The sequence below is a fragment of the Crocuta crocuta genome, unplaced genomic scaffold, assembly GCF_008692635.1.
Source record: "Crocuta crocuta isolate KB4526 unplaced genomic scaffold, BGI_CrCroc_1.0 scaffold61, whole genome shotgun sequence".
Taxonomy (NCBI): Eukaryota; Metazoa; Chordata; class Mammalia; order Carnivora; family Hyaenidae; genus Crocuta; species Crocuta crocuta.
Window position 1 is genome coordinate 10,124,563 of NW_027528369.1, and position 14,821 is coordinate 10,139,383.

Sequence of the window (14,821 nt, forward strand, 5' to 3'; positions counted from 1 at the left end):
CAAATGAAAGTAAGTCAGTTTAATGGGACTGAGTTTCTTCAATTGTTTCTTTGGGACTGAGTTTCTTCAGTTGTTTCTTTGTTCATAAATATGTCCGCGTTTATTCTGAGATGCTTTGGGATTGAGTAACTCTCAGGCGCCAGCGGCTTCTCGTGGGTGGTGAGTAGCCGCCGTGTGAGCGGCTGTTAGTTCCCCCGCGCCCCAGGCGGCGTCTCAGGACGTGGGACGCCTTGTTGGGAGTAGACCGTGTCTGACGAACCCCGTCAGCTGGCCGACACCAGTGGCTTTGGAAGAGCAACAGAATCCAGCAGCACCTTTCGTGGCCCGCGCCACGGCTCCTTTCTCAGGAGCGCCGCACACTTGCGTGCAGGGGCAGAGCCGCCCCGTCTTCCTGGTCTCAGAGGGTGGGCGTGGTGCCCCCTCGAGAACACTGCCACCTCCACGGAGGTCCCTGCCCCCTGGTGTCTGGAGGAGGGACGCACCCACCCACCGTGTGCAGGGAGGAGGAGGGTTCGAAGTGGTGCTTTTAAAAAGCCCCAGGAGGGGCGCCTGGGTGGCTTAGTCGGTTAAGCGTCCGACTTTCGCTTAGGTCATGATCTCGCGGTTCGTGGGTTCGAGCCCCACGTCGGGCTCTGTGCTGACTGCCAGCTCGGAGCCTGGAGCCTGTTTCAGTCTGTGACTCCCTCTCTCTCTGACCCTCCCCTGCTCACGCTGTCTCTCTCTCTCTCTCTCCTAGAAATAAATAAAACATTAAAAAAAAACAATAATAAAAAAAAATAAAATAAAAAGCCCCAGAAGGGAGATAAGCTCAGTTCTACTCCAGAGGCCCCGAGCGGGGAGGCCCCAGAATGCGTGCGAGAATGCGTGCGTTCGGAGCTGCTGCACCGGCCTCCCGCGCAGGCTGCTTCCTGTGCGGCTGCGGGCAGCCAGGGCTCCCTGCTGAGACAAACACAGAGCACGTTTTTCTTCTATCAAACTTAAAAAAGTACATTGCTTTGGAAATTCCTGTTGATGTAATTGTTTCCTCTTTTATTATATTGCCTACTTGACTAAAATTAGATAAAAACAGTGGGTGGTTAGCTACAGGGACTCTGGCCGCTTCTCCTGGCTCTGTACACTCAGTCTCACAGCGGATCTGAGACTGAAGGCTCTTCTGGTGACAGAATAATCCAGGAAAATGCAGGTAAACCAGGATTCATGGCTTAATTTGGAATTGATAGTAATCCCAGCTGGGTTTGTCTTATTTACTTTTGAATTATCAGATTAAAAAGGAACTTACAAATAAATGCTCTAAAGGAAATTCTGAGCCAAGGCTAGTTTACTTAAAGCTGAATGAGTCCTGCCCGTTGGGATGCAAACCATACGATCACTAGTGTCAATGAATTCATAAAATACCCATTTAGTAAAACATTTGTATTGCACTGTCCCACCTGGCAACACTGTATAGACCTTTGTAAGTGCTTAAGTTAAAGATGGTAGCATTTCATGGTTTAAACTGCAGCCCAGCGCACTCCCTGCAGGCCTCGTCAGTGAGTTGAAGGCCTCAGGAGGGTGTCTGCAGTGCCCAATATTTTAGAGCTGCAAAGAAACAGCTCTTAACAGTCCAATGCCTGCCCATCTGTGTGTGCAGCTCTCTCTCCTCTGGACGCAGAGGGGGGCTCTTGGAGCAGCCTTTTGTATAATTATAGGGAGCTGTTGATTAATTGGCAGATTCAAGAATTTGAATCTTAAGTTTGGAAACCATTTACAATGCTACCCACATGTCCTGTCTTCTGCGGTTAGGTTAGAACCTTGGGGTTCTCATTCTTCTTGTATTTTTGGAGCAGTTGAGAACTGGCAAGATCAGTTGATTTTTATTAACACTAGAGCAGGAATTTTTTAAAAAATTTTTTATGTTTTATTTATTTCTGAGAGAGAGAGAGAGAGAGACAGCATGAGTAGGGGAGGGTCAGAGAGAGAGGGAGACACAGAATCTGAAGCAGGCTCCAGGCTCTGAGCTGTCACACAGAGCCTGACGTGGGGCTTGAACCCACGAACCGTGAGATCATGACCTGAGCCAAAGTTGGACACTTAACCAACTGAGCCACCCAGGCGCCCCTTGAGCAGGAATTATTTGAGCATCTATTTAGTTAAGTAGTTCTTACTAACCTGCAGAATGGGCTTTAAATGTTTTGATCATGTATCATCTTTAAGAGGTTGGAAAGTGTGTATTCCTCCTTGTGTATTTTTAAGTGGACATTTTAAAACGACACCTAAATTTTTTCATTATATTTTGAAATCACTGAAAAGGATGCAATTTCTGACAGAATGCAAGTATTAACATTTTGACATCATCATGTTACTTTTTAAATTCAGTGAGGGGCACCCGGGTGGCTTGGCTCAGGTCATGATTTCACAGTTTGTGGGTTCGAGCCCTGCGTCAGGCTCTGTGCTGACGGCTCGGAGCCTGGAGCTGCTTCGGATTCTGTGTCTCCCCCTCTCCCTGCCCCTCCCTAACTTGTGCTTTGTCTCTCTCTTTCTCAGAAATGAACAAGCATTAAAAAAAAAATTAAAATCGGGGTGCCTGGGTGGCTTAGTTGGTTAAGCGTCCGACTTTCGCTTAGGTCATGATCTCACGGTTCGTGGGTTCGAGCCCCGCGTCGGGCTCTGTGCTGACTGCCAGCTCAGAGCCTGGAGCCTCTTTCGGTCTGTGACTCCCTCTCTCTCTGACCCTCCCCTGCTCACGCTGTCTCTCTTTCTGTCTCCTAGAAATAAATAAACATTTAAAAAAAAAAATTAAAATGTATGCAGTGGAGTTGTATATACTGTGTCAATTTAATGCCCACAAAATAGATGAAAAATATACTCAGACATTTTACATCTTTCTTTTTTCTCTTTCATGTTAATAGTCCACGTCTCACCAAGTCTCGTCCTGTTGTGTTTACGTTTCCTCCTGTCTGTCCACTGTAATTCTCTGCAGAAAAATTGTATGCACAAAATCAAAATGTTCTTTCTGAGTTCTTTCTAAGCATTTAAGAAAATTCTCTTAAGGTATCATCACAACTAAAATTAATACACATCAACACAAATGTCTTGTTTCGGATTTAACAAAGGAAGTAAAGTTTTATTGGAAATATATCTTTAAACAAGTGGATGGAGATTTTTTTCCATAATGAGTTTAATTATCCATGAACAAATACTGCTTACTACCGGTGTGAAGCAGGGTGTAATACTAACTTTATTCCTCTGTTTCGTTTTGGCTGATAAACCCTGAGCAACTTCATTTAAACAAGTGGATGAGAATCCTGTGTCAGAATAGTCCATTCCTTAGACCCTGTTCGGAAGGGTCGGAAGCCCCCGTCCCCGGCACCTGGACCTCACGACCTCCACAGACTGCCAGGGCTCCTCCACCGGGACCTGCTGACGACTGTCTCGGAAGGAGGAATTTTCTTTCCTCTTTGCAGGCGCCTGGGGCTGGGATGGGAAGGAAACCCAGAGGCGTGCATGTGGCTGGTCTGTCCCCAGCTGGTTACTGAGGCCTTCTGTTCTTCCCGCAGAGACCGTGATGAGCACGCCACCCCCCGCCAGTGAGATGCCGCAGCCCCCACCACAGGCCCTTCACTACGCCCTGGCCAACGCCCAGCAGGTCCAGATCCACCAGATCGGAGAGGACGGACAGGTCCAAGTAGTATGTACCCTTCTCGCTAGTCTGCCTCCACGGAGGCGAGGGGAGGCCGGGCAGGGTGTGGCCAGTGGGCAGGGCCACCACCAGCTTTCTGGGTGATGCCATGGTAGCTTGAGGTGAGGTCACAGTCCCAGTTTAAAGAAGTAGTAGTTTGGGGTATCAGCTTTTGGGTCTCATAAATGAGGGCAGTTCCCAAGGGAACGTGTCCTTGTTGGTGGCCTCTTGTGGCTTCCCTTCATGTGCTGCCCGTCAGTGGCCTCTGTCAGCTCTGAGGGCCAGGCCGTTCGACCATCCCTGGTTTTGCTTGTCCTCCTGGGAGGCATTGTAGATGCATCATAGATCATTTTCTCAGTTCAGAAACACAGGCACCCTTTTACTGAGGGAAGAAAAAGTAATTTCCTTCTGGAGTCAGTGGAGAAAGCTCATGAGTGGCCTCAGGTGTCACAAAGCGCTTCCTTTGGACTCCTGGATGTATAGGTTCATGTGGGCAGTTAGCTCAGCAGTGAGCCAGCCAGCACCCCTGCCTCACCTGCCCAGGTAGAAATTCCTCCAGACTCTTCTTGGCTTCTACGGCTGGGGAGAGCAGGGGGGCGGGAACTTCACGAGGGAGCCGGACATTTCCGTGCCCCTGGGGTATTGTTGGTGTTCCAGTCACACCCGGCTGCGTGACCAGGCTTTCTCCTGGGAAAATCAGGGTGGCCTCCGTCTGATGTTGCACTCAGCATGCTGCCTGGGAAAGGGCCGGCTTCCGGAACCCGTTAATGATGCTTTTATAGGGGGTTTTATTTATCTTGCAGACGAGGTCGATAGCACAGTTATAAATGATGAATAGAAATAAATAGTGAATTCTTTGTTTAGTTGACAGTCACAAAGGCAATTATTCTTACCTTACTAGTAAGAAAGTTCTTGAAAGAACTGCAGAATAATTTCAAAACAAATACAGTAAAATGACAGCAAGAGAAAATCGTGCAGTGGTGTTGAGCTGTGTTGGCATTTATAGGAGTTGTTTGTCTGCCTGTGTCTACAAACATAAGCGTGTTTTAGGGGCATCTGGGTGGGTCAGTCAGTTAAGCATCAGACTCTGGCTCAGGTCATGATCTTGCGGATCATGGGTTTGAGGCCCACATCAGGTTCTGTGCTGACAGCTCAGAGCCTGGAGCTGCTTTGAATTTTGTGTCTCCCCTCTCCCCTCCCCTGCTCATGCTGTCTCTCTGAAAAATAAACATTAAAAAATTTTTTAAAGAAAATGTTACTCTAATTTTCTGGGAAATTTCTGTTTCCCTTGTTTTCCAGATGACCTTCACATTCTTAAGCTTGCCTGTTTAGTAACATTTAAAGACTACAGATTTTTGTAGGCTCCATTAAGTTACCATAAAATGTCCTACATGTGTCACATACTGGAAGTGTAATTTCAGGAGGCTGTGCAGTGAGCTTATACCGTGTGCCTACTGTACTATTCAGGATTTAGTTGTCCTGAATTGTCAGCAGGTAACCAAGAACAAAAGTTTCAGAAAGTGTTTCTTGTTTCCTGTGGCTTTGAGTTTCTTCTGATGCTCCTTGGTGTCTTCTCTTGTTGCGGATCCCACAGGGCCACCTCCATATCGCGCAGGTGCCACAGGGGGAGCAGGTGCAGATCACGCAAGACAGCGAGGTGAGTGGAGGCCTCCACGGCTGCCCCGGGCCCACCCTGTGTCCAGGGCTCCTTCCATGGAGGGAGATGGGTGGGAGTCTCCAGATGACACGCGTGTCCATCGGTGACCACCTGACTTCTGCTTCCTCAGGAGGCGATGGTGCTGGAGGGGAGGGACCGAGGGGACAGGGTCTCACGATGTGTCAGGAGGGAGGTGCTTTTACCTGGAGGCCTCGGGCTGCGCATGTCCAAGCCTTGTGAGCGGGCTGTGTGCAAAGGGAAGAGGCGCAGAGGTTCTGAAGGGCGAATAGGGCTACGCCGCTGAAGGGGTGCCTACCTGGTCCCGTGAGACTCAGGACTCACTCGGGAGCACAGCTGCTGGCTGGTGGGCGGGCAGGTGAGCAAAGGAGGAGGCCGTGCTGGGTGCTGGGTGGGGCAGCAGACAGTCGGGTTGCAGGAGGCCTGGGGCGGGGTGTTCCCTTGCGGGGGCAGGCCCGGGGGAGGGGGGAAGCTCTGTTGAGACACAGAGGCCCAGCCAGGATCCTTCACCATGCAGCGCGCTTAATTTGCCAGTAGCCTCCAGAAGGAAGCTCCACATAGATTTGCTTTCATACTATTTTTGCTAAAAAATCATAAGGCTACTTAAATTTCATTTTTTGGATCAACTTTGCCCTTTCTTTTAGATTTCGTAAGTGCTTCCCTCTTGTTCACGCAGTCCAGCATTTTTTGTTTCTGTTAGAATTGAGTGCAGGAAATTAGAAGAAATGGCTGATGCCACTAATGATTACTTTGTAATAAGTTACAGTATGTGATTAGTCTTACCACAGTTAAAGCCTTACCTTGTTTATTTAAAAAGTAAATGTTTTGTCACAGTGAAGGTATCTGCGAGGGCAGTTACAGCGGAGCCCACCAGACCTAAACCGGTCAGTTTTCATGAACAGATGACCGTGCATTTCCACCTGGTGAGACGCCAGTGGGCCCGTGTCTGGTTGGTTGTGTTGTGTCCCGTGTCCTCCTCTGTCCCCGTCAGAGGCGCTGGCTGTGGGAGAATGCGGGACCTCTCCGTGCTGCTGCTGGTTCAGAGTTGTTTCAAAATGAAGTGTTAGGGGAAAAAATGACATTTTCATTTGGGGTCAGGATAGGGGAAAATGAGCACAATGGTTTTAAGTTTTTCTTCTGAAAAGAAGAAAGATTATCTGTAAATTCAATTTTAAAATATTTTGTTGTAGAGTTTTTATTGCTACAAGGGGCTGAACTTTTGTAGAACTGATGTTAGTGCTTTTGCTGGTTATTCACACGTGGCACGGGGTGCTCCCGCCCCGGCCCATCGCGTCTTGAACTTGTTCTCGTCCTTGATTTCTCCTTTTCTCACCCATTCTGCAGGGCAATCTCCAGATACACCACGTGGGACAGGACGGGCAGGTGAGTGCGCCTGCTCTCGCCGCCGTCGGCTTGCTGTGTGTATCGCCAGACCTTGCACCGCCGTGGGGCCAGGCGGGGAGCAGGAGGGTGGTGTGGCATGAACTCCCCTCTGGCCACAGACACCCTGAAGGATGTGGATACGTGGACAGTGGGGCTCTGGCTACATTTGTTTCTTCGTGGGATTTTATGCAGCTCTTTGTAGATGGAGCTCTACCATCTCTGTCACTGTCTGTTCGTTTACACGAACGTTGTTGTTGGCTAGGTTGGTGCCGTAGCTGTCTCTTAGAACGAGGCTGGTTTGTTCGTGTATGTTACTGGCAAATGCCAGTCACCACCTTTTTATTTTTTTTTAATTTTTATTTATTTCTGAGAGAGAGAGAGACAGCATGAGCAGTGGAGGGTCAGAGAGAGAGGGAGATACAGAATCTGAAACAGGCTCCAGGCTCTGAGCTGTCAGCACGGAGCCCGACGCGGGGCTCGAACCCACGAACGGTGAGATTATGACCTGAGCCAAAGGCAGACGCTCAACCAACTGAGCCACCCAGGCGCCCCCAGTCACCACCTTTTTAAAAACCTCTGACAAAAGTAACGGAACAGCCATTGAACACCTGATAGGAATTGTCTTTTCACAGTAGCCTGCCCCAGCTGTGAGGGTTGCAGGCCGTGATTTGCTTTCTGGATGGAGTAAAATTGCTGGTGGATTTGAGGATGGATGTTTTTATGTCCTTCTGAAGAATTTCTATTAGACGTTTATAATCTTCAAATAAGTATGGAAGAGAGTCTGAAGAATTTTTCTTTAAAACGTGACTTATGTGCCACAAACAGAGCTCATTTAATGTCGAGATGGTACTTGCTGTTCTCAAAACCAGCCACGTTCTCCCCTTTGTGAAACACTTATGTGCGTTCCTGTTGTTCGTGGCGGTGGCCTGGTGGCTGCCGTGCATGGGGCACGAGCATGTGTGTCCCTGGGGTCAGAAGTGGGAGGACAGTGACGCCTCCTGGGTCTCATCTGGAACCCTCCGAACACGTTGGGAGAAGTGCAGCAGACCTTAAATTAAATCACTTGTTTAGATTGGGTTCCTGGGTTTCCAGTTTCATCTTGAAACCTGCACATGAGGTTTTTGGTGGTGGTTTTTTTTTTTTAATGTTTTTTATTTATTTCTAGGAGAGAGAGAGAGCGTGAGCAGGGGAGGGTCAGAGAGAGAGGGAGTCACAGACTGAAACAGGCTCCAGGCTCTGAGCTGGCAGTCAGCACAGCGCCCGACGCGGGGCTCGAGCCCACAAACCGCGAGATCATGACCTAAGCAAAAGTCGGACGCTCAACCGACTAAGCCACCCAGGCTCCCCGAAACCTGCACATGAGGTTTTTATCAGAGTCCTGAAGCGGCAGGAAGCCAAGCAGTGTCATCCCGAGCCTCCCCACGTGTCTTCCTGGAGCCCTGCCTTGCAGACGGGGTCGTTGGCCCAACCTGTGCAAGCTGGTTCTCAGCAGGTTTGCGCTGGTGTTTCTCTTGGTCAGGCACCGGGGTGTCCCGCCTGGTGGGAGAGGACGGTCGTCATCTGTAGTTTATCTCTGGTTTTGACAACTTAGTGGCTTGTATTTATACTGGGAGTGAAATTTCATCCTAATTGAAATGTCGCTGAACTTTATAATTTGTGAGGAAAGAAAGTATGTTACATTTGATATTCTCGTTTATACCCCTGTTCCTGAGCAGGATTCCACATGGGGCTTTTGAGAAATAATCGGGTTTTTATATTGTGTGAGTACCGTGCGGGTGTGTGTGATCGTAGACCGCACATCCCACACCCCCCGAGAGCCGTGCGGGTGTGTGTGATCGTAGACCGCACATCCCACACCCCCCGAGAGCCGAGTGGGTGTGTGTGATCGTAGACCGCACATCCCACACCCCCCGAGAGCCGAGTGGGTGTGTGTGATCGTAGACCGCACATCCCACACCCCCCGAGAGCCGAGTGGGTGTGTGTGATCGTAGACCGCACATCCCACACCCCCCGAGAGCCGAGTGGGTGTGTGTGATCGTAGACCGCACATCCCACACCCCCCGAGAGCCGAGCCAAGCCTCTGTGGATGAGGCGACAGCGCTGGTGTCAGCTCAGGAAGGACTCCTGTGGTGGCTGTCAGAAGAGCCGCTCTGAAAATTCCCCAAACCGGGGAGTTTTCCTGTGCGCGATTCCCCAGTGCTGCCTCGCTGGAGTCCCCCGTCACGCCCGGGCAGCCCTTCCTTCCCAGGCGTCCGACCGTCCGGAGCCCTCTTTGCTGCTTTGCCGCCTCCCTGAAAGTCCCCAGAGCCGCCGTCCCAACCACCGTCTGTCACACAGATGATGATCTGTGAGTCCTCTGATTTTGTTTGCCTGCGAAATCTCATGCCCCCTTCCACCTCGGCCTGAGCCTCACTGTGCGCCGTGCCCGTGGGCCTCCAGCTGCAGACACGCCTCGGCAGGCAGGGCCACCACTGGTGGCGGCTGGAGGAGGCCTAGGGTCTCTGGCTTCAGACTGAAGGAAGCAGGGCGCGCTCGCCTGGGGGTTGGAGTCAGCGGTGCGCGCTCGTGTAAGGCTGCCCTTTTCCTGGCAGGTCTGTTTAGCTACTCCTTCCTTGTTCTCCGTTTGTGGGAATTCCTTTTTGTTATTTTATCATTTGAATGGTTCTTGTTCGTACTAATTTCCCCTGCTTGTGGCAGCTTCGTTTTTTAACTTAGCCAAAAATTGGAGAAGAGAATGATGTTTCGCAAGACACAGAATGTCCTGCGCATCTCGACGTCACCGATGGGGTGACCGAGCAGCGGGCCGTGCCGGAGGCAGGAGCGCCCGGGGCTCACTCTCCCGCCCTCGCCTCTGCAGCCTGTTGGCTCCATCTCTGTGCGCCAGCCTCCCTCCCCACCGGGCCTCCCCTGCCCACGGGAGGACAGTGCCAGAGTGCGGCGGCTCCTTCCCCTCCAGACGGGGCCTCCCCAGGCTCCCTGGCCTGGCGTGCGTGCTGGTGTTTGGTTTACTGAAGACTGACCACACTAGGCTGGTTCCAGTTTTGGGGGGCAGAGGTGTTGAATGGACACCTCAGCCCTGGGAAAAGAATAGCCGCCTAGATTCCAGAAGCCTGTAAAGGAAGCGACGAGTTCTTGTTCTTTCGGAGTTCACAGATCCACCGCTGGTTTCATTAGCTTAGCGTTCAGCTCTTACTCGGTAGGTCCGACAGTCACTGGGACTCATTATGCAGCAACGCTCCAGACCAGCCGAGAGCCGGGCAGGGGCTGGTGCCCCAAGAGCCCACCCTCTTGTTCACTCACTTCCTGACCGGGACTGCCAAGCCCCTCCCCCTCTCTCTTCTGCGGGGCCCCAGCCGCGTCCTTCGTTTCCTCGCTTCTGCCCTTCAGGCAGGCGCTGCCGCTCTCGCTCGCTTGGGGACGTTACGTCCTGAGTCAGGGCACAGCCTCTGTGAACGCACTTCTCTGTCATTTCGTGGACGGGAGAGGGAGGGACACGCGTGCTGTGCTTGTTTGCTGCCACAGGTGGGCTACAGAGGCCACGTCTGGAGCGAGGGCAGCACCTCTGTCGGGTCGGTTGCCCTGCGTTCACGTGGCCCCGTGCTGTGGGTCTGCAGTGCCGCCCCCGCCCTGCCCCGTCTGTGCGCCTCAGACTACATGTGGGGAGATCCTAGTCCCGTTCTGTGTGGAGCCCCTTGGGCTTTAGCTCACAGGGCGTGGCACCTGGCAGTGGCTGTGGGGCCACAGGAGAGTGCGCCGGGTGCTTTAGAGACACGGCCTTACGGCATTTGTGTCCCTTGCTCCCCAAGTGTGGGAGAGAAGGATCAGGAGGGACAGCTGACTTGCAGCCCAGTGGAGACCCGCAGGTTTACTGGGAGGCCACATTCCGGGGGACGGTCATGGGGGAGAGCAGGTTCCAGGTGGCCGCGGGCCAGGTGGCACACTCAGATTTCCTGTTCTGTTCCCGCTGTTTCTGGCTGTGTGCATCTTCTTGCAGTGATCACTTCCTAATCCTTCCTGCTCTGTTTTGGGGGAGCTAGACGGTCAGGTTTGTTGGGGTTGAAATTAAAATGTAGTCATTAATTCTAGACGGGCTCTGGGCTAGGGCACCTTCTGGGAGTATGACACAGGGGCCTCAGGGCCTGTGGCCCTGTTCCCGAAGCTCCCTGTTGTTCAGGGCGGCACTTGGTTGGGCCGGTCCCTGCTGTGCTGATGTCTGTTGCCCCCGTCTGAACAAGGACCTGCAGGGCACAGGTGACTTCTTACACTGCCTTCTGGGCTGTCGTCTTTGTTACTCAGTGAGCACTTCAGGGGTGACCTTTCCTGCTGTGGGAACAGCGAGCAAATGAGCAGAGGGGGTGCTGTGAACTCGAAACGGTGAAGGGGTGGTATCACCTGCATGGTAATTGAAGGAATTGTGGGATCTGTTTGAGGGGGTGGGTTTCGTGTAGCAGACCAGATCAGGAGCAGAGGAATGTGGGATTCTCAGGAGGAGGCCAGAGGCAATCCTGCACATGGCGGGCCACAGAACGCGAGCTGGATGTGTGGACGAACTGTGTCTAAAAATGTGAGACATGTGCGCGGTTCGTGGGTTCGGGCCCCGCGTCGCGCTCTGTGCTGACTGCCAGCTCAGAGTCTGGAGCCTGTTTTAGTCTGTGACTCCCTCTCTCTCTGACCCTCCCCTGCTCACGCTGTCTCTCTCTCTCTCCTAGAAATAAAAAAAAAAAAAAATTAAAAGTGTGAGACGCGTGAAGTGATTTCTTGCTTAAGGGATTTCAGTTTTTGGGCTAGTGGTTGGTATAATGGAAGGAGTCTTAATTCCGTGTGGATTTTTAGAAGATTCTGAAAGGGGAAAACAAAGTTCTCAAATATTAAGAGCCATAGGGTTGCAGTTTGCAGTGAGATGCAGGAGATGATCTTTGGATGCATTTTAGAAGAGAAATGATGGGGCGCCTGGGTGGCTTAGTCAGTTAAGCGTCCGACTTTTGCTTAGGTCATGATCTNTGGCCTTTCTCAGGTCATGGGAGCTTTTACTCGGAGAGATGTGCTTGTGCAGGGGGTCCAGGGCCGCTCCAGGGAGGTGTCCTTGGTGCAGTGGTTGTGCCCCCCGGCTGGGCCTTGGCTCCGGGTTCTCCTTCCGTCTTGGGCTCGTCCTCGCTCACTGTGGCCTGAGAACAGTCAGGTTATGGGGTGGAGCACATTGCAGCCTGTCTGCCAGGTGATGTGTCTGTGCTGCGTCCGTGTCCACAGCGAGAATGTGCTCCATGGCTCTCGCCCTCTCGCACACGCGCACACACAGTTGGAGTGGGTTCACAGTGATGTTAGCCTCACTGTCTGCTAATTGCTCTGATACTTTTTATTCTGTCCTTTGTTCTGTTTTTCTCTTTTTAAAAAAAAAAATCTCTCTTAGGGGCGCCTGGGTGGCTCAGTCGGCTAAGCGTCCGACTTTGGCTCAGGTCATGAGCTCATGGTTCATGGGTTCGAGCCCTGCGTCGAGCTTTGTGCTGACAGCTTGGAACTTGGAGCCTGATTCGGATTCTGTGTCTCCCTCTCTCTCACCCTCCACTGCTCATGCTGTCTCTTTCTCAGAAATAAATAAAACATTTTTTTAAAAATTTAAAAAAAACCGGGGCGCCTGGGTGGCTTAGTCGGTTGAGCGTCCGACTTTCGCTTAGGTCATGATCTCGCAGTTCGTGGGTTCGAGCCTCGCGTCGGGCTCTGTGCTGGCTGCCAGCTCAGAGCCTGCAGCCTGTTTCAGTCTGTGACTCCCTCTCTCTCTGACCCTCCCCTGCTCACACTGTCTCTCTCTCTCTCCTAGAAATAAATAAAAACATTAAAAAAAAAAAAATTTAAAAAAAACCTCTTTTAAATATTGGTTGTGATGTGACACGTTAACTTGCTTTTGTGACCACAGTTTGAAAAGGACCACAATAGATGACTGATGATGCTTTCTTTTTTTAAGAGCCTGTCGTTCTAAGATGTAATTAAGTAATTTTTAGAACATTTATAATTACATGGCATTTACACTGAACATTAACACATTTTCTTTTTCATATTTTGATAAATCAAAAGATAATTAGAAAGATAAAGCAGTGCAAAGAAAGCTTACGTACTTTTTTTTAAAGTCACAGTCAAGCTTAGGAAAAACGATTATGAACACCTTAATTCAAGATTCTTCTTCAGCATACTTCTGAAGCCACTTTATCTACATGAGGAAAATTAGGATACTCCTGATACTTGAGTATTAAAATCTTCCCGAAGAAGTCGGGAGTTGGGCTCTGCGGTCACCTCGCTGCCCTTTTCTGGTGTCTCTAGGCCTTTTGTTGCTCACATGCAGGTGGTGTGTCCTGACGGTGACGGGGGACTCGTGGGGAGGGTCGTACAGCCAAGGTCACGTGCACATGTGTGTCGAGGCTTAGAGAGGGCAGTTTGCAGTGAGGTGGACGAGCTCCTCCTGCAGAGGAAGCAAGGGGCAGGGTCTGGGAGAGGGGCGGCCCGGTCCTGGAGGGGCAGGTGCAGCTGGTCTGTGCCGGAAGGCCCTACTGGGAGTGGCGTGGGGGCCTGGCCAGCCTCTGCCAGTGACCAGGGGCCTCTGCCCTGCAGCTCCTTGTGGATGTAATGTGCCTGAGTCTCCTACTTGCTCTTTGCAGGGAAAACTGGTGGTGTGGGGCACCCCCCCCCCACCCCCCGCCCTGGGTCAGCCCTGTGATGCTGTCTAGGAGAAGAGGGCAGAGCGGATGGGCCGAGAAGCTCAGTTGGAGGTACAGCAGCCCCCTGGGCTCACCCCACTGGCCTTCCCTGCACACTGCACCGCTGCGCGTGGTCTCCTAACATACTCATCTTGGCCACAGAGGAGTGCCCGGCTTTGCAGCGAGGCAGTGCTCGACAGATCAGGGGGCACAGGGGGGTTGTTGCCGGGCCCCCCGCCCCAGTGCCAGGATGGGGACGGCAGCAGCACCCGTTGGACAGCTGCGCCTTCACCAGGAGCGGAAGGCACACCTAGCACCCAGTGTCCGCATCTGCGTGGCCTCTGGTTTCTCCACAGCCACTTCCCGGGGACAGTGGGTGCTTTTGCCCGGCCTGCTGAGGTGAGTCCTCAGAACCCGGCCAGAGAAGCGTGGTCTCAGAGGGGTGAACTGGGGTCTGAAGAAGGAAGTCTGCGTACTCTTGTGCTGTCCCTGGACTGTTCTTCCTGTAGGTTCGGGGAGAGAACAGCCTTTAGTTTTATCATGTGCCTGCTTGAGAGAGAAAGAGACATTTCAGGAGACCTTATTTGGAAAGCTGTGTACTTAAAGCATTAATTAATCAGAAAATACTCCATTTCCTGTTAATATTAATGCCGTGAATGAGCCTTTTAAAGAAAGGAGATCAGCTCAACCTAATCAGTGACAAGTAATTTAACTTAGAAATTTAGTTTTTAAAAATGAATAAAAATTGTTTAAGAAATGCCAGACACATTTTGTCATCTTCGGGAAGTCTCAGCAAGCAGAATGTGAGGTGGCATGAGGCTCTGTGTGTGATTGAAAATCCCAGGTGGGGACCCCAGGGCCACCGAGGGTTTGGAGCCGGAGAAAACTCAGTCCTGTCTGTCAGCAGCTGTCCCTTGTGGAATGAACATCTTGGTCAAGGCAGCTTTTTTATGAGTGTCAGTGAGTCTCGCTTCTGTCCCTGCACCAGGAAGCTGAACCTGGCAGGCGTTAATGAGACAGCCCTGGAGCACGAACACCGGTCACAGTGGCCACGGCATGGGGTCCAGCGTGGCTGAACTCCCACTTTGTCGGCCTTGCCCCTTCATACACGGCAAGGGCTTGTAAAGTTGTGCAGACATTTTAACTTTGGCAAGACATTAAAAAAAACAAAACTTGCAAATGAATCCTGCAGGATTAGAATTTGGCCTGGTTTTGTGCAATAGTAAAGAATAGTGCGGTTGAAGATGTTGTAGGAGCAACTCTTAAATTCCAGGAAATTGCGCCTTGGTTTCTGTAACACAGTGTCTGTCCTTTCGTTGCGACTTCTGGCGTGGGCAGTACATCCTAGACTTCTGCCACGTGGCCATTTGCATTTCATCGTCCGGGAGCCTCGTTATCTCCAGCGCCGTGTCAGCCGGA

The 14,821-nt window shown here is 51.4% G+C and overlaps 1 protein-coding gene across 6 annotated transcripts in view; it reads left to right on the top strand.

Annotated features, from left to right (window-relative positions):
- BANP (BTG3 associated nuclear protein) overlaps positions 1-14,821 on the top strand; it is an 88,171-nt gene that overhangs the window by 48,622 nt on the left and 24,728 nt on the right. For 4 of the 6 annotated variants that reach the window (XM_077754107.1, XM_077754109.1, XM_077754111.1 and 1 more), the window contains 3 exons: positions 3,537-3,667; positions 5,244-5,315; positions 6,678-6,716. In XM_077754107.1, coding sequence (XP_077610233.1) covers positions 3,537-3,667; positions 5,244-5,315; positions 6,678-6,716 — 242 coding nt within the window. The remainder of the gene's footprint in view (positions 1-3,536; positions 3,668-5,243; positions 5,316-6,677; positions 6,717-14,821) is intronic. The other 2 variants (XM_077754108.1, XM_077754110.1) reach the window with 1 other exon arrangement.